Source organism: Elgaria multicarinata, chromosome 8 (genome assembly GCF_023053635.1).
Source record: "Elgaria multicarinata webbii isolate HBS135686 ecotype San Diego chromosome 8, rElgMul1.1.pri, whole genome shotgun sequence".
NCBI lineage: Eukaryota > Metazoa > Chordata > Lepidosauria > Squamata > Anguidae > Elgaria > Elgaria multicarinata.
The window spans coordinates 64,255,936-64,274,556 of NC_086178.1; the positions used below are offsets into that span (position 1 = coordinate 64,255,936).

The following is an 18,621-nucleotide window of genomic DNA, read 5'->3' on the forward strand; positions in this document are numbered from 1 at the left end:
TGGGGGAGTAAAAAAACGCCAAAGGCAAGGGTAGAACCAAGCAATCTTCAAAAACAAATATTTGCAAAAGTTTATTTACAGTGCCAAGGTGCTTGGCACTGTAAATAAACTTTTGCAAATATTTGTTTTTGAAGATTGCTTGGTTCTACCCTTGCCTTTGGCTTTTTTTACTTTCCCTTTATTTCAGATACATCTTTTTAATGCAGATAAATTACTTGTGGCATTCTCTAAACAAAAGTGTCTGGTCTACAGAGAAGTTTACTGGTGTGTGTGTGTGTGTGTGTGTGTGTGTGTGTGTGTGTGTTTTAAATCACATTGATTTTAACTGTTACCATTAATTTAAAGTTTATTTTACCTAGGCATCAGTTACAAAGCCAACACATTCAATAGGCATTTTGTTTACACCAGGACTTAATTTATTCAATTCTGCCACCTCTAGTATGGGGAAATACCAAGTGTTCAGTTAGTTGTCCATCAACATGGACAACTCACTTCATCTAAAAAAACTATCTATTCGGGGCTCTGAACAACCTTCAAACTGCATCACAGGTTTCCAATGGTTTTGAAACCACACTCTAAGCACACTATTTATTTATTTATTACATTTCTATACCGCCCAATAGCCGAAGCTCTCTGGGCAGTTCACAATTTCGAAGGTCTGTCGGAGGTCCATTGGACCCCTGGATTTTCAGTGCAGAGTGCACACCCCTAGTACACAGCAGTACAGGTGGATATGCTTATCTACAAGTGCTGTTCCTTCCACTGATTACATATCCATCAGTTTTCTCTGATGGCCTTATAATACCTAGATTTATGTTATTGCATACAGTATTTAGCTAGAGTCTTACCTCCATGTTTCTCTTTGGGTGGCTTGCCACATCACTGTAGAATTCTGGTAGAGACATGTTAAACCCAGCTTTTCCTTTCAGCCAAAATGTTTTTTGCTGTCCTTTGCCCTGGTAATCAACAGAAATAACATGAAAACAAACCTTGCCTCTAAATAAACAACTACAAAAATAACCCCCTATATGACTGAAAATGTCTTCAGAAGAAGTGGTATTTTCTAGGATAAAAAGGATTCCTCCAAGGTAATGTGAACCGCCCAGAGAGCTTCGGCTATTGGGCGGTATAGAAATGTAATAAATAAATAAATAAATAATGGAAGTAAAGAAGAGATTGGGATGACAGAATCTTGGAGTTTGCAAACTTTTCTTCCAACGTCTAAATTCAATAAACAAAAAACCTACGGTTTATAAAACAACGTTAAGGACGTACACTTTTCCACCAAGCACCAAAAAGCGGGGAAATTGGTTGTTAAGGCTCACCAGCCTTAACTCCACATCCTCCCTAAGGAGGCAGAAAGTACCAGTGAAATTCTCATTCTGCCAAAGCAGATAAACCATGAGGACAGGATGGAGAATAGGATATGCAGAGGTGACTGTGGGGTTGTGGAAAACTAATGACGAACAACTTAGAGCCACCTACTTCTTTTTTTGTTTAAAGCAGCCTTTCCCCAACCTGGTGCTCTCCAAAGGTGTTGGACTACGACGATCCATCATTGCAAGTCAGTATGTCCCATGGTCAGGAATGCTGGGACAGCAGGATGGGGAACATAGGGCGGCGGCTCCAGGCAAGCCCCCACCCTACCCCACCCCACTTACCTGCTCTGTCGTCGCTGGGCCCGGGCTTGAACTGAGCGCCCTGGTGCACCTGGAAGCAAGGCCACACCTGAAGCCTTGCTTCTGGGTGGACCCAGGGGCTCTATTCAAGCCTGGGCCAGGTGACGACGGAGCAGGTAAGAACACCCCCACACACACACCTGGCCCCTTACCTGGACCTGCTGCCACCGCTGCACAAACTGCAGCAGCTCCAGGCAACCCCCCTCCTGCCTGGCCCAGGCAACCCCCTCCTGCCTGGTGTCATTTGTATGCATGCAGCACCTGGTGAAATTCCCTCTTCATCCCAACAATGAAAGCTGCAGGAGCTATACTAGAGTGATCAGATACAAAAGAGGTCAGGGCTCCTGCAGCTTTCACTGTTGTGATGAAAAGGAAATTTCACCAGGTTCTGCATGCATACAAATGACACCTGCTGAAATTCCCTTTTCTATGCAACTGTTAAAGATACAGGAGCCCTAAATGTGGAAAAGAAATTAAAGAATTAATATCGAGTTTGCTGACTGCAGCACGATTGATGGTAGCTAGGAACTGGAAGATTCATGGGGAATATTCTATTGAAGAATGGTACAAAGAAGTATGGGATAAAGCCATTAATGATAAATTGACTTGTAATATTAAGTGGAGGAAAGGTATAACTAAAATAAACGAGTTTGAAGGAATTTGGAAACAGTTCCTAATATTTGTGTTTTCTAAGGAAAGTGGGAAACCGCCAGCGGAAGACAGTATGAGATTTTGAAGCAGGAATAGATCCCGAGGTGGGGGGTGCACTTATATGTTAAGAATGATTTGATTATGTTATGATATGTTATAGTTAATATCTAATCAATATATATGTATTCAACACTTACTCAACATGTATGTAGTATGTTGTTGTTGTTGTTTCCTTATTGTAATGTGGAAAAGCAATATTATGTGGAAAAGCAATAAAAATCTATTAAAAAAAAAAGATACAGGAGCCCTGTCCTCCTTTCCATATGGCTAGGGTGACCATATGCAAAGCAGTACAGGGCTCCTGTATCTTTAACAGTTGTATAGAAAAGGGAATTTCAGCAGGTGTCATTTGTATGCAAGCAGCACCTGGTGAAATTACATCTTCATCCCAACAGTTGAAAGCTGCAGGAGCTATACTAGAGTGACCACATTTAAAAGAGGGCAGGGCTCCTGCAGCTTTCACTGTGGTGATGAAGAGGAAATTTCACCAGGTTCTGCATGCATACAAATGACACCTGCTGAAATTCCCGTTTCTATGCAACTGTTAAAGATACAGGAGCCCTGTACTGCTTTGCATATGGCTAGGTTGACCATATGGAAAGGAGGACAGGGCTCCTGTATCTTTAACAGTTGCATAGAAAAGGGAATTTCAGCAGGTGTCATTTGTATGCATGCAGAACCTAGTGAAATCCCCTCTTCATCACAACAGTGAAAGCTGCAGGAGCTATACTAGAGTGACCACATTTAAAAGAGGGCAGGGCTCCTGCAGCTTTCACTGTTAGAATGAAGAAGGAATTTTACCAGGTTATGCATGCATACAGTTGACACCTGCTGAAATGTCCTTTTCAATACAACTGTTAAAGATACAGGAGCCCTGTACTCCTTTGCATATGGACACCCTAGCCATATGAAAAGGAGGACAGGGCTCCTGTATCTTAAACAGTTGCATAGAGAAGGGAATTTCAGCAGGTGTCATCTGTATACATGCAGAACCTGGTGAAATTTCCTCTTCATCACAACATTTAAAGCTGCCGGAGCCCTGCCCTCGACCAGATACAAAAGAGGCAAGGCTCCTGTGACTTTAATTGTTGTGATGAAGAGAGAATTTCACCAGGTGCTGCATGCATACAAATGACACCTGCTGTCCTCCTTTTCATATGGTCACCCTAGCCACATGGAAAGGAGGACAGGGCTCCTGCATCTTTAACAGTTGCATAGAAAAGGGAATTTCAGCAGGTATCATTTGTATGCATGCAGCACCTGGTGAAATTCCCTCCTCATCCCAACAGTGAAAGCTGCAGGAGCTATACTAGAGTGATCAGATACAAAAGAGGTCAGGGCTCCTGCAGCGGGTGGTAAGTGAGCGCGCAGAAGCCCCCCACCCACCCCCCAACAACCCGCCCTGGCCTGCCCTGGCCTACCGCTGCTGCCACTCGAACTATGGCGGCAGCGGCTGGGGCCAGGGAAGCCCCCCCCACCAGCCCGGCTCGCCCCGGCCTACCGCTGCCGCCGCCATACGAACTACGGCGGCAGCGGCAGGGGCCAGGGAATCCCCAACAACAACCCACCCCGGCTCGCCCCGGCCTACCGCCGCCAACCCGGAAGTAAGTCTGATCACTTTGAAACAGACATGCTTCCCCCCTTTTTCTGCTTTAAACTCCCATCCAGCCCTCAATGGTTCAGCAATCTTCCTGAAACGTGCAGGGTATATAAAGCCAGCATTTCTTTCTGGCAGTACTGCGTTTTAGAAAGATTGCTGAAATATTTTTCATTTTAGGCTGCTAGGTTGACCCACCCCCCAGTAACTCCATTTAACATGGCGGAATGCTCGTTTACTGACCGTCCTTAACTATAGGGAACACAACTGTGTTCCCTGTAATCCTTCTTCAGGACATGTTTGCTTCTGGGGGAATCACCAAGTGACACCAGATTGACAGCCTTCTCTCAGTGACTTTGCTGGGATAAATGTACATTTTTACTGGAAGGTGGAAAGCATCATTGTTGTAGTTTAGGGATTTCCTAAACATGTTAGTGTCCCCAATACCTATTCAGTCTTCATTTAGTTCTGATGCCAAGGCCCTATAACATTTTTTTTTTAAAAAAACCCTCTAAACAACTTCATACAATATTAAGATATTGGCAGATTTATCCATTGGTCATTCCTTTCTGACTTGCTAAACCTGCATTTAATATTCTCCTCTTCTAACACTTTTTTTTTGCTTTCTCATGCATGCAAATTAGCTTGCCTGTATGAGTCAAATGGAGATATTTGCCATAGAAACACTTTTTGATAGTGCACCTGCTCTTTGCTTGCTTTTGACTATTTTGACTATTGTCTGAACTGGAATTTTTCATCCGTGTGGTGAGATGCTGATTAACTTGTGTTTGTGCATATGTTTAGACTAGGTTATTGTTGTATTCTTCTCAGCTCTATGATTTTATGAAAGTCATACCTTTATCCTTATGGTCCCTCTTTCTTCCAAATCATAACCTCCAATGGTCTGGAGAGCATTTGCTGTGATCATAGAAACATGGATTTGGAGAGCTACAAAGGAGGGGGAGAGGGAGAGGGGGAGAGAGATCTATTCCAGTTATTGTTTATTGACTGCCTTTATGGGTAAGGAAAGGGTTTGCAAATATACTAGTAGAAGAGATATGTATATATTTTTTCTATTAGTTAACTCTTGCAGCTGTGATGTATGAGAATGAAAGGAGTATGAAGAAACTGATGATTTCAATTTGGACAAAGACTCAAGTGGTCTTTGTAGCTGAAGATGAATTGGAAAATGCGAACAAAGGCTCACCGATTAGTCCATCATCTATAATGAACAACCAGGTGCCTCCAGGAAGCAAATAGAGGATGAAGCCAATCCCATTTCCCTTGTTCCTTCCCAGTAACTGGCCTGATAACCTCCCTTCAGTATTGCCCATTGCTAAAAGTTCTTCATCTGCTTTATGCTATATTAATTTATCCTGTGGTTGCCTGTTCTGCATTGACTTCTGAGGAAGGATGTGTTAACAAGCTGACCTTTAGAGATTACAATTGTCTTCCCCAACCTGGTGCCCCTCAGATATTTTCAGCTTCAGCCCCATCAACTTCAGTCAGCATGGCTAATTGCTAGCAAACCTGGGAATTGCAGTCAAAACCATCTGGAGGGTACCAGGTTAAGGACAGCGATTACCTTTATAACAAATGAATACAACATACGTAAGCTGGTACTTTCCATCCTTGAAGCTGTATTCACCGTGTCTCCAAACAGACAATAGCGGGGCCTTGTGATTCCCACCACTCCTGCAACAACAGGGCCTACAATAACAAGTGCCAAGGAAGAAATCAGCCACACAGAAAGGAAATACAACATTCCCACATGCTATGCTTCTTATTGAGGGATATCAACATTTATTTATGCATTTAATTTATATCATCTTTCTGTAAAAAGGAAAAAGTGGCACTCAAAGGTAGAAAAATGACACTGAAGGCACTAAATAAACATTTGGATCTGATAACAGTGTCAGGAGTTGGAATGGGCCATGTCCGCATATATTTTCTGGGGGGTTGTCTGTAATTCCTGTTTTAGGCAACTTTGCTGTTGTCTAAAGCATTTGTGACTGGAGAAGAAAATATAGAATCAAGACACAGGCACAAGAGCTTGGGATAAACTAGGACCTCTATTCAAACAGTAAGGGAAATTCAGCCCTCCCTGGATCTACATGTGAAAGTGCGGGAATCTATGTGTCCTTTCCTCAGGCAACTTCCCTGGCTTCATGGCCAGGCGGGGCTGGCCTTTATAGGGTCTGAATGCAACAAAAAAGTGATAACCTTAACCTAACACAATATAAATGCAAACAAGGAAGTTAAGGAAAGAGGTTAAAAATATAATTTTATAAATTAAAATATAATATTAAAAAAACATATACAGAGCATTCTATCACACGTACAATAATACAATAAAACAATCAAACTACTAGACAGAAAATGCTCAGTGGAGTTTTTCCCTTTGGCCAGATGCGTTTCAACTCAGGGTCTTCTTCAGTGGCCAGTGTGCCAAGCTGATTATCGTGCTTGAGCAGTGGCTGTTTGGAGTATCTCGTATGGGCTTCTTTTGAATATTTGGAATTAGACCGTGGGAAGTGACATCTGATTGCATTTATTCTTTTATTATTTGGAACTTTTAAGTCAGTCTCGAGAAAAAATAGCCCTTGGTACCAATCAGCTTGGCACACTGGCCACTGAAGAAGACCCTGAGTTGAAACGCATCTGGCCAAAGGGAAAAACTCCACTGAGCATTTTCTGTCTAGTTGTTTGATTGTATTATTGTACGTGTGATAGAATGCTCTGTATATGGTTTTTATATTATATTTTAATTTATAAAATTGTATTTTTAACTTCTTTCCTTAACTTCCTTGTTTGCCAGTATAGGGTCTGCCCCAACCTTGCCTCATGAGGCACACATGTCCTGTACATGTGAGGTGCCTTATTCAGCTCGTTCCCTTCCACAATGGTTGTTTTCCCGTCTGGGCTGGTACCAGGTTTGGATTAAACAATTTGCCTTGAAGTACAGGATCAAAGTGACATGCAGAGTGATTCTGTTTTTTTAGCATTTTTTTGTTTAATTTTGCTTTAAATATTAAATACAACATAAGGTTTCAGTCCTATACACACACTTAGGAGTAACCCAATTGAATACAGAGTAATGTACATTTGAGTAAGCTTGCATAGCATGGCATTGTGAGTCTTTCTACATGAAGCTTTTTTTTATGCACTCATGATTGCTCATTCATGATAGTTTGCAAATCCTTTACATGATGTCTCCATCCTCCAGGGCCTTTCCCATGCTTTGCAACCATTATCGTCGGGCTTTTTAGATCTAGGAAAGTGGCTGCGTAGTGAAAGATATGGAATGGCAGAGAAGGAAAGATCCTGGGAAAAAGCATGTGTAAAGGAGCCGATCTTAATCCTGCAAATGTAGAAATGCAAATGTAGAAATTTCATGTAGAAATGCATGTGTGTAATACTTTTTATGTAGAATTAAATCCAATTTAATGAAATGGGCATATGTCTCATAAAGCAAGCAGAGTACCATGCTGGAGGCCTCTTGCCAAAGGCTCCCTGGTATTATGGTTGTGGTGGTCTGTTTCTTTCCTAGTAAGCCATTGCTCAACCAAGGTTCTGCTTTCCATAGACCTGCCTCATAGTTTATTGAGAAATCAATAGAGCTGAATGGAGACTGGTTTACTTTGAGGTGGTAATGTTTGACATGGTCAATTAACTTTTCAAGTGTTGTTGTTTTTCTGTTTGAGTGAATTCACATGAATGAAAATGATGCAGACTTGAATCACTATTTTTTAAACAACAACAACAACAACAACAACAAAACCTACACATGTGGATTAAAACTTAAACTACATGGAGAGAATGTTGCTCCTTGTGCCATGTTTTCTTCTGTTTAATGTCAGCTCAGAACAGAATCCCTATATTTCCTCATCGCTTGGCAGAGAAATATTAACCACATTCTTATCATATTAAAACTACTGGCAACCCACATTTGGCATGAGGAGTAAAAGTGAGTTCAGCAGGGAGGGAAGGATGATCAAACAACGTGATCAAGGAGCTGGAGCATCTCCCCTAAGAGGCAAGATTACGACAGCTGGAACTATTTACCTTGGGGGGGGGGAGATGCTAAGTGGAGACATGATAGAAATATACAAGTTTATTCATGGTGTGGAGAACGTGGGTAGGGAAACATTATTCTCCCTCTCCCATAATACTAGAATCCAGATTCATCCCATGAAGCTGATTGGTGGGAGATTCAGGACAGATGAAAGGAAGTACTTCTTCACACAGCGCATAGTTAAACTCTGGAATTCACTAACACAAGATGCGGTGATGGCCACCAATTTGGATGGCTTTAAAAGGAGGTTGGATAAAGTCCTGGAGGAGAAGGCTATCATTGGCTACTAGTCCTGATGGCTATGTGCTCCAGTATCAGAGGCAATAAACTTATATACATCAGTTGCTAGGGAACATGGGCACTGTTGCATCCGTGTCCTGCTTATGGGTCTCTGGTCAATAGCTGGTTGGCCACTGTGTGAACAGAGTGCTGGACTAGATGGACCTTTGGTCTGATCTAGCATGGCTCTTCTTACGTTCTAATGATACCAAATTCTGTATGTATTTCCATAGATATATGGAACACAAAGATAACTCATGTGAAACATCATTCAGCATCAACCCCCTCCCCATCATTGTCCAGTACTGGATCAGACCAAAAGTCCAGCTAGTCCAGCATCTTGTTTTCCGTAGTGGCCAATCAAATGCCTCTGATACCCCAAGCACGTTAACAGTATCTTGTCAATCTGCTGACACCTCTGGAACATTTGTTGCACAAAATGAGCGAGTGTGTGATTCCAGTATTCCTTTCAATGCACTTTTATCTGATTTGGTCACATCCCTCTTCTTACAGATGCTTTCTGTGTATGATTTAGGTGCTTGAAGAATAGCAGTCTGCAGTGCAAAAAAGTGTATAATGGATTATCTACATGGCTGTATTACAAGTTAACTTGGTACTAAGCACATGAATGTAACAGAAAGTGTCGCAGCCTGTTTCATTGTTGTGATTTGTCAATCTGTAGACATACTTGATAAGACATCTGTCATAGATATATAGTTCTTGATTTTAATATTATCTAATAATAGAATTGATGTTTTAAAATATATTATTTGCTTTAAAATGTATTCCTACACGCCCAAAGCTCTTGCAACAGGGCAGAATACAAACTGAAATAGATTTATATACTAAAAGGTATTTCATCATTATCTTTCGTTGACATGCTGATAACATTTGACCCAAATATCGGCCTGTAATTTCACTGCAGTCTCAGCATATCATCTTTTATGATGCTGAGTGATGAAACTTTTGGTACACACCTTTCCAGGCCCTCAGATACTTCTGCAACAAATCTTAAGATGGGGCTATTAGTTATAAAAGATGGAACAAGATGGCCTACAAAATCCTGTCTGTGGGCTTAGATTGCATATCTTTGGCTTCTTTTTAGAAGGCTGGGCTATCAAAGCACTCTACCTTCAAATGTGTCATGAAGATTAATACTATAGTGAACACCACAGTAATCCTATGTCACATTCTCTCCCACACAACCCAACCTCCACACAGCCAGCAGAAGAGAAGAATGTGATTCTTCCACATGATTGAAGTTGCACATACACAGCCTAAGTGTGTACAGATTTTGATGTAGAATTCTAATCTCAGCTTCCTTTTAATATGTGGAGGTCAGGGGGTGGAACCAGGGGACACCTGGAGGTTGGGGGGGGGTAGGGTTGAGAGACCATTCCTTCTCCCCTTCTTCACATTCAGAAAATATATACCAGGAAAGCTCTAAAACCAAGTTCAGAGGAGAATGATGCCCTTCACCTGTATGAATACCAATACGCAGCTTCAGTTTCTCATTTGGCATGTGCCTAATCTTGAAGGAGATAATTTCACTGAGGAAGTGCAAAGACATAGTAGCAATTTCCTCAACATGTTTTGTCCCATTGCGAATGGGGAGGCCACTAGCAACCATATAGGCATCTCCAATGGTTTCAACCTGTAAACAATGGAAGAAACCATTAATGCTTGTATGGGCCACCAAGAGCAACAATGTTAATGGCAAATCATTTAAGCGCTAAGTAGAACATAAGAAAGAAAGCCTTAGTTTTCAACTGCTTAGAAAGGATCTGGCTGATTTAGTCACCATAAAAATATGCTAGCCCTTTCTTCCCCAACTGGGAGAAGATACTTAAGACGCGCGCACACACACACACACGCACACACACACACACGATGGCAAAATGAAAAGCACCCCTCTTTGTTTTCTTATGGTTATCTCCAGATGACAGTGTCATTGTATGGTCAATGCAATGAGAAGGCTTTACCATTAAAGACAACCTAACAATAATTGTAAATAAATAAATATTCCCTCATGGTTACTGAGAAGAACATCAGCGCACATCCTTTCCTGAGGCTATTTATTTAATATAGACATCTAGTTCTTTCTCAGTACAATGGGTGGGACTAGCCCTGATGACATAAAATAACTTCCCAGCCTCATGGGCTATATTATTGCTTTTTCCCCCCCTCTGGATGGAGCCAAATATGTGGTGAGAAATGGGGTGGTGGGATTAATAGCAGCAAAAGAAGCAAGATATCCCTAAAAACAGACCCATTTGTTCCCCACAATGAATGCCGTCTGCCTACCTTATAGACATCATATATTTTAATTATATTATCAAACAGACTATATAGGTCATTGAGGAGATTGACAACTTGCAGCGGAAAGCTGAGAGAGCATAATTTAGTGAAGCCAACGATGTCTGAGAAGAAAATGGAGACTGACTCAAAGCTCTCAGGTTCCACTGCTCTCCCAGCAACAAGCTGTTCTCCGATGAAGCTGAAACACGAATGGGTGAAAGATAATAGCGTCCTGCATTTTTTCAGGTTTTTCTCTTCACTTCAGAAGAAAATCACAACTGAGACTTAAAATCATGGTCATTCAATCATGTGCAGTGTTACGTAGAATGAACTTTCAAAATCTGTGTGGGATTTAGGCATGCTTAAATGTGTGCAAGATTACAGCTAAAACAGATTACAGATTTTGAGATGGTTTTCTCTTAAGTGCAGTCACAATGTATACTTAACATTCATCAGTGAAGAGAGCAATAGAGCAGCACACACATGGATACTCTGTCAGAGCCTAAAGCCAGTGTTAGGTGGCACCGGAGCCAAAGCTATCCAAGGCATGGAAGCCATTTTGGGGGATAGGGTTCAGCAATTTGGATAGGTCCTTTAGAGTTTTGGCTGGTTCTGACTGGAAACCAGAATGGATTCACATCCCACAAAATTGGAGCCACCAGTCTTTAGTGCGTGTAATATTTTCAACCCTATGTCCCCTACAAACACGAGCTACAGAGGTGGGCAAGGCACTCCTAAGTGGCTGATGATCTGCCACTACCACAGCCCTGTCACCCCACTTGGACAGGTAGGAGTGGGGATATGTCAGAGTTTTGCTCTGAAATTGACACCAATGGGAGGGAAATAAGTACCTCAGACTGGTGTAGTTAATGTGCTTGATGTGTGTGGGGTGGGGGAACAAAGGGGCTTTGGATCCAAGGCTGTCACTTCCTTCAGAGTGCCCAAGATTATGCCCAATCACAGGCAGAAACACCATCAGCAGTGCTCCTATGCCCACAGAGCTTTCGATGGGTGTCCTAGGGGCCTCTAGGGCAGATGTGGTCTCCTACCAGTGGAGCTTTTCTCTGCCAGTGCAGAGGCCCTTCTACCCCACCCTAAACACCCATCCAAGGGTTTTAGATTGCTCTAACCACAGCCTGGTGACCAAAATAAAATACATTAAACCAGTTCTTGGGTTTGGCATATTCTAAAGGAGAAATCATTGTAGGACCTTTTCTACTGGACAATAACTTAGGAACGTTGAAGAATATCAGTTACCTTGGTAGCATGGTTGATAAAAGCTTTTCTGTCTTCTTCTTCTCTGCCAACAACTGGGTTGTCCTTGCTTCAACTACTTCCTCCAGATGATTTGCATATTTTTCCAGTTTATTCACCATGTTGTCCAATATACTGAAATGGCTTTTGGAAATGTTCAAAAAGTAAATATTTTAGGAAACAATACTTACCTTCGATTTCTACCAATGAGCTTTATATTCTTTTTAAAATACTGCATTGTGATCTCTGGGATGGTTTTTTTGTTCTGTGGGCTCACCAGTTTTGCATGGACTGCATATGCTTAAAATCCTTTGCATCCTGTATAACATTAGTCTTTGATACAATCTGATAATCCATTGGAAGTTGGCTAAAAGAATATCTTTTCCATTTAGTTTTACAAGATTCTATAAAACCAAAGATCAGACCATATCCTTACTTGCATTTCTTTTATTCAGTAGCATTGGAAACACTAATTAGATATCAGAAAGCAAACTTTACTAACAAGGTCTCAGGCAGTTGATCAGAAATTCTTGCTTTCCAGTTCACTATTAGCTCCATTTGTTTGTTCAGGGTACAGGCAAGCACATAGGCATACTGATAATCAATATTCATGTGTAGTTTATTTTATAACTTCAGTAACAGCCTGACATGTACGGATGGGTAATTTCATTCAGTTTGCAATCTGCTGCGAACCTAGCTAACACTCCCTGAAGTTCTACACAAACCTGAACACAGCTTTACTCCAAAATCCAGACTTTTCCAAACATTGCGAGCAAGTTAGTCAATTAAAAAATGGGCACCAAAAATACGTATGTTAGGAAAGGGTGTGCACAAAATCACTATATGCTCAGGGGTAAAATGTAAACGTTTGAAAACATGCACCCAAATATGTGTAAATTAAGAGGAATGTGTATGAAAAAAATATGCTTTTTAATGCAGACTTTTAAAGACAAAATCTGCAAATTGTAGCACAAATTAGTCAGAACAAACTGTGGAAGCTCAGCAAAAGTGAGCTTCACAAAATCACCCATCTTTACAGATATGCTAAATGTGACAGCTATTTTCTCCCCACATAATTAATAATCACACAAATGTGGTTTTACAAGAAGAAAAAACATTCACCTTTCAGGACTGGCTTCTATCAGTGCTCTCTTGATGTGGGAGAATGTAGGCCTCCTCTCTAGATGTTCATCCCAACATGCCTTCAAAAGTGCAATGATCCTTTCATTACATTTCTCTGTTGAAAGAGAAGGGCGTAGGGGTACAGGAGAATTGGCATCCTGGATTCTTTTTATTATCTCTGGAAGTAAAGAATGATTATGTCAGATTTCAGAATGTTATACATTTTGCTTTCACTTACTTGATTTTTTAGAATCTTTCAACTTTGGTGGAAGCATTAGGATTGGGCTGATGAATCCTACTCCTCAGACATCTACAGCTACTGCTGGTAAACCCAGAATGGGATAGTGAATGCTCCAACAGATATTGCTGTTGCTTGTGGAAGCTGTTCTCCTGGATGGGGCCTTTTCTCTTTCAGATCCATAGGATGCAAAGCTGCTTGCATTGTACAAATGCATCTCTTAAGGGCACTAGCTATTTAGTGTAGCCATTTAATGGCAGTATAAATGAAGCCAGGTTGTTCTAGTCAGTATATTTATTTCTTTTGTTATATTTTAGTCCACCTATTAAAAAAAAGTTCCCATTAACTCTATTTCTTCCTTGTGTGTGAGATTTTTCTCTGTTGTTGTATGCCATCAAACATTGTGTCCACTTGAAATTCTGCTCAATCAGATGATGTTGTGACCCAACCTTATGTTACAATCCTAGTGTGTTAGGAGTCTGATGTATTGCACTCTCTCAGAACATGCACAGAGTGCAAGCACACGTCAGCAGAGACAGAGGTCACTGGCAGCAGGCAGATGTTCACAAAGTGAAGGAATACTCAGATACAGCGTTTTGGACTACTAATCTAAGTTTACTTTACAAGTATTTACATAGAGCATAACATAGTTGAGGAACTTTACACAAATAACTTCACACAAACTCTCCACACTCTTCAATCACTCTTCAATCACTCTTCATGTCACATATTAATAGCCTTGTGAGCCAATCATAGTGTCCACATGCAATATGAACACCGCATTGCATCACCGGGATTGTGTTTCTATGCCTCAAGAAAAAAAAATGGGCAAACGGCCTTGGTCAGAGAGTCATCCAGCTGCACATCCTGGCCGCTCTCAAAGACCTTGAGATGGCTATCTCAGAGGTTGTTACTTTTGTTCTTCAGTTCCAGAAAAGCTTCCACTTAGATATGAACACTTTCAAATCAAATACCTGACAGAGAACTATTTAGGACTCATGCAAGGTGAGAAGAGCCATAGTCAATACCTTTATTTATAAGAATACATAGTGACTCTTTTTTTCTTCATCACTCCTTGGATTCAATGCAATGTTTTAGCATATTATTATTAGTGTTTATTTATTTATTATTTATTTATATACCTCTGCATTGTCATAGACAGATCATTTTCTGGTCAGGATTAGTATCACAGCAACTATCCACCCCTGCAGGGTTGGCGGACCTATTAAGATGGTCCGCCCTTGAAGGATGATGGATCCTCTTGGATTTCATATAGCCTTAGAAGGTTCTGTGGCTGGTATCGTCAATGGGTTAAAACTAAACACTCTCTCCAAGTTCTAGATAGCTGTAAAGACTAGTCTCTTCCAGCAGGCCTACCATGATTAATTTTAAACCTAAGAATTTTAAGATGTCCTGATTATTATTTTAATATTGTATTGGTTTTATACATTCTTTTAATCAGTTGCATGCATTTTATTTTTATTATATTGTTGTACTTAATGTTGTTCCCTGCCTCGATCCAAAGGGAAATAAATAAATATATTATTATGATTATCATGGTTATTATATCTATTCTGCTCTATAACTGAAGCTCTCTGGACAGTTTACAAAGATTAAAAAGTGTGAAAAAATACAGTATACAAAGTTTAAAATCATTTACATAATAACACACACAGTACAGACAGAGATGATGTATATGTAAAACAACTTTAAACAATCACCCATAACCATAAAACAAATCCAGGACCTGATTAAAACTCAATAAGCTGCCAAATGCCTGAGAAAAAAGTAAGGCCTTAACCTGGCACTGAAAAGATAACAATGTTGACACCAGATGGGCCTCATTGGGGAGATCATTCCATACTTGGGGGCCACTACTGAGAAAGCCCTCTCCCTTGGTGCTGCCTTCTGAGCCTCCCTTTGAGGAAGCACTCAGAGGAAGCCCTGAGAGGAGTGTATGGGTACATTCATGTCGTATGAAATAATCTTTTTTCTTAGGGCCAAACTAGACTTGCATAAATACAATTAATATGTATGTTTTTGTTACGTAAACAGCAGCCAAAGGCAATCCTGTGCAGTCTTAGGACCATGAAGAGAGGTGAAATTCAAGGCTTTCACTTCCTGCCACAGGCCAGAGAAAAATTGCTTCTCAGAAGATGCTATTTGCATTTCAAGGGAAGCCTCCTCAACTCTATGGTCCTGAGACTCCTCAAGTTCCCCTTAGTTGAAATTTACATAATGAATACTATAGGATCAATTAATATAATATCTTGTTTGGCCATCCATATATTGAGTATCCTGTATTTACTATTCCTTTTATTTTTATTTTATTTTATTTTATTTTATTTTATTTTATGTTTATCTATCTACCTATCAATCCATCCCAGGGTGGCTCACATGCAACAGTAAAACACAACAAAATCTATATTAAGGGGGAAAATTGAAACAAATCAAAACAGCAGAAACAATAAAAGTGTCAGCAGCAGAACAAAATCAGTTCAGATTATATTAAAAACAGAAATATCAAAAGAATATCACCCTACATTGATGTAAGACAGAGTACCAGGTAAACTTCACTAGGGAGAGCATTCTTAAGGTAGGGCACCACAATTGAAAAAGCCTTGCTTTTGGTCACCATTGACCTAACCTCAGAAACCAGGGTGATGCAGAGAGAGACCTTAGAGGACAATCTGTGTGGGCAAGTTCATGTGAGAGAAACCAATCTTTCAGGTACCCATTTCCCAAGCCATGTAGGACTTTAAAAGAAAGAACCAGCATTTTGAACTATGCCAAGAAATGGGCAAGCAAGCAGTGTAGTTGTTAAAAGAAATGGGAAGGTATGTCCTTTTCCCCAGTACAAGTTCTAATATAAGGTGGACTAAGGTCAGTAGTACAGGAGCAATGATTTATTGGAAGAAATATGGTCGGTGTTCATCCTTTTGCACTATCTGGCATTATGAAATTATTTATGTTTAGGACTGGTTTAGTACTGTACAATTTAATCTGTATAAGCTGCTTATCCAGTGCAATTGTTGCTGATACAATCATGAGAGTGTGTAATCACAAGCAATAGGTGCATAAGAAGGAACATGGGCTACTAAGCACTATGGCAGTTTTAAATATGTTGCTATAGGACTGTGCAATTAAACTTGTAATAAATATTTAGGAGCCTTGCTGCTTAACTAATGAAACTGTTGCCAAAACAAACATGAGATGATGAAACCATGCCATGAATTTCCTTTTCCTTTCTATGCAGTAATTTTATTAATTTAAATTACATCCTTGAGCATAGTCCAATAACCTTTTATGGATGAACATAATTTGTTAATCCAGTTGGACTTGAATACTACATAATGATTTTTGAACAACTGCTAGTAAGTGGAATTGTGAATAATAATAATAGTAGTAGTAGTAGTAGTAGTAGTAGAAGAAGAGAAATTGTGAAATATGATCAAGTAGTTTATATCTCCCTTTCTCCTAATTAGTGTACACACACACACGACATAAGAATAATTTTTGGAAAATCTTAAACCTAGGGAAGGTTTATTCATTTGGGATGGAGAATTGCAGTCTTAGAGACTATTTTCCTCTATCACAGACTGGACAAAGTATTACAATAGGCACTGAATGGGATCCAGAATTGCCTGTCTATGAGACCCAGCAGAGGCTCCCACTGGAAAGAGGAGAGCAGTAATTTTTTAGGCTTCAGCATCAGCCCATGGTCTGGAGGAAAGACTGCTGTTTGATAGAAAGAAATAGAAAAATTGCAGATGCAGATTCTAGAATACTAGTGTAAAGCCCATGTCACCATAGGAACTAGTAGTCCTGCTCCTTTCCTGCTTCTTTGCCCTTGCGACTCAAGAATAATGTGAACGTGGCTCCTCTCTCCAAAATTTGCATTTGTCACGTTTCCACCCCTCCCTCACATGCCCCAAGTGGCTGCCTCCATCGCCTTCCTCCTCTCCACTGGCAGTGACACCCTAACTGCACATCTGTGCCTGGGAACCACCTTTGCACCACACCGATTGGCCAAGCAGGGCTGTCTACCATCCTGCTGGCAGAGGCGCTGCCCTACCTGTTTGGCATAGAAATTACTTGCTATTAAAGGTCAAGCTTTGAACTTTTTTGAACTTTCAATTTTTTCTTTCAAAAATCACTGCTCAAGCTTCAGTTTAAAACAAAAATGAGCAAAATTGGTCTGGTAGATCTCTAGTGATAAGTTTTACACTACTATATTCTTATATAAGATTAGTGCTCCAAAACACCACCTCACTTTTATGGACAACATGTGCTACTCCCTATGAAAGAATTGAACCACGCCCAGTCTAACTTTCTACTACCAAGAATAATGAGTTGCTTCTCAAAATTTGAGGTTGACCTCGATAGGGAGGTGCAGATAATTCTTTCAGAAATTTTTAATTCAGGGTTATTATCCTTTAAATCAATACTCCAAGTAACATGCATCGAACATCCTAAGATGTTTTGATCTTTATCCCCCCCCCTCTCATACACTGGTCATCTACACTGGAAGAAAAAATGAAGCACAGGTCAGAACTCAATATTTTTAAAAGGAAAGGAAAAAAACCTTCTGCATTCTTGTTTAGGTCTTGGAATGGACCATCTTCCTGATTATGTATCAGTTCCCTCATAATAATAGCAAAGCTGTAAACATCACCCTTCTGGGTGCCACAGAATGGATATTCCCCCATTCTTAGCAATTCAGGAGCTGTCCAGTAGAGATCTGCAAGAAGATAGCAAAAGTTAAAAGGGTGGGAAATGAAATTGCATCAAATTCAAGGAGCTAACTTGAAGAGCTAATTATATCCTATCCTATATCTGTTAAAATTCTTGCTATACTGTAGTTTTACCCCAGGTTCTGTTCTTCTTTAGTAGTGAATGAATCTGTTACTTTCACATGTTTTTACCCATAATTGCATTGCTTTCCATTTCTGCAGCACTCTGTGGTGTGTGGTTTTTTTTTTTAAAAAAAACCCCAACAACCTCAAAATATGCATTTAAAAACACATTTAGGGTGCAATTCTATATGATCCACCTGGGTACTTGTAAGCCTCCAAACCTGGAGGCTTATGAGTATTCTATGCCACTCTGCATTTAAGCAGATGGCCAATTTCACCCTTGTAATGGAGGCTATATATCTCTAGTCACGACATTCAGAGATATTAAATCTGTTGGCTAGCTGTGCTCCAATCTGCACGTTAGTATGGGAGATGCGAATCAGGTCATTTTCTATAGGAATCACAAAGACTGCATGCCACAAACACCCGTATTTCCCATTTTGCATTTTAATCAGAAACTTATTCCTCTCTGCATCAGCATATGCTATGTCACTGGGAAGCTTCTCTGAAAA

At 40.3% G+C, this 18,621-nt stretch overlaps 1 protein-coding gene across 1 annotated transcript in view; it reads right to left on the reverse strand.

The window, feature by feature from the left end:
• LOC134403145 (guanylate cyclase 2G-like) overlaps positions 1 to 18,621 on the reverse strand; it is a 58,507-nt gene that overhangs the window by 241 nt on the left and 39,645 nt on the right. Inside the window, exons 15-22 of the mRNA XM_063133253.1 lie at positions 17,839 to 17,994; positions 13,016 to 13,193; positions 11,897 to 12,037; positions 10,646 to 10,838; positions 9,821 to 9,995; positions 5,599 to 5,697; positions 4,844 to 4,935; positions 849 to 956 (exon numbers count right to left, since the gene is read on the reverse strand). Of these exons, the coding sequence (XP_062989323.1) occupies positions 849 to 956; positions 4,844 to 4,935; positions 5,599 to 5,697; positions 9,821 to 9,995; positions 10,646 to 10,838; positions 11,897 to 12,037; positions 13,016 to 13,193; positions 17,839 to 17,994 (1,142 nt within the window). The remainder of the gene's footprint in view (positions 1 to 848; positions 957 to 4,843; positions 4,936 to 5,598; positions 5,698 to 9,820; positions 9,996 to 10,645; positions 10,839 to 11,896; positions 12,038 to 13,015; positions 13,194 to 17,838; positions 17,995 to 18,621) is intronic.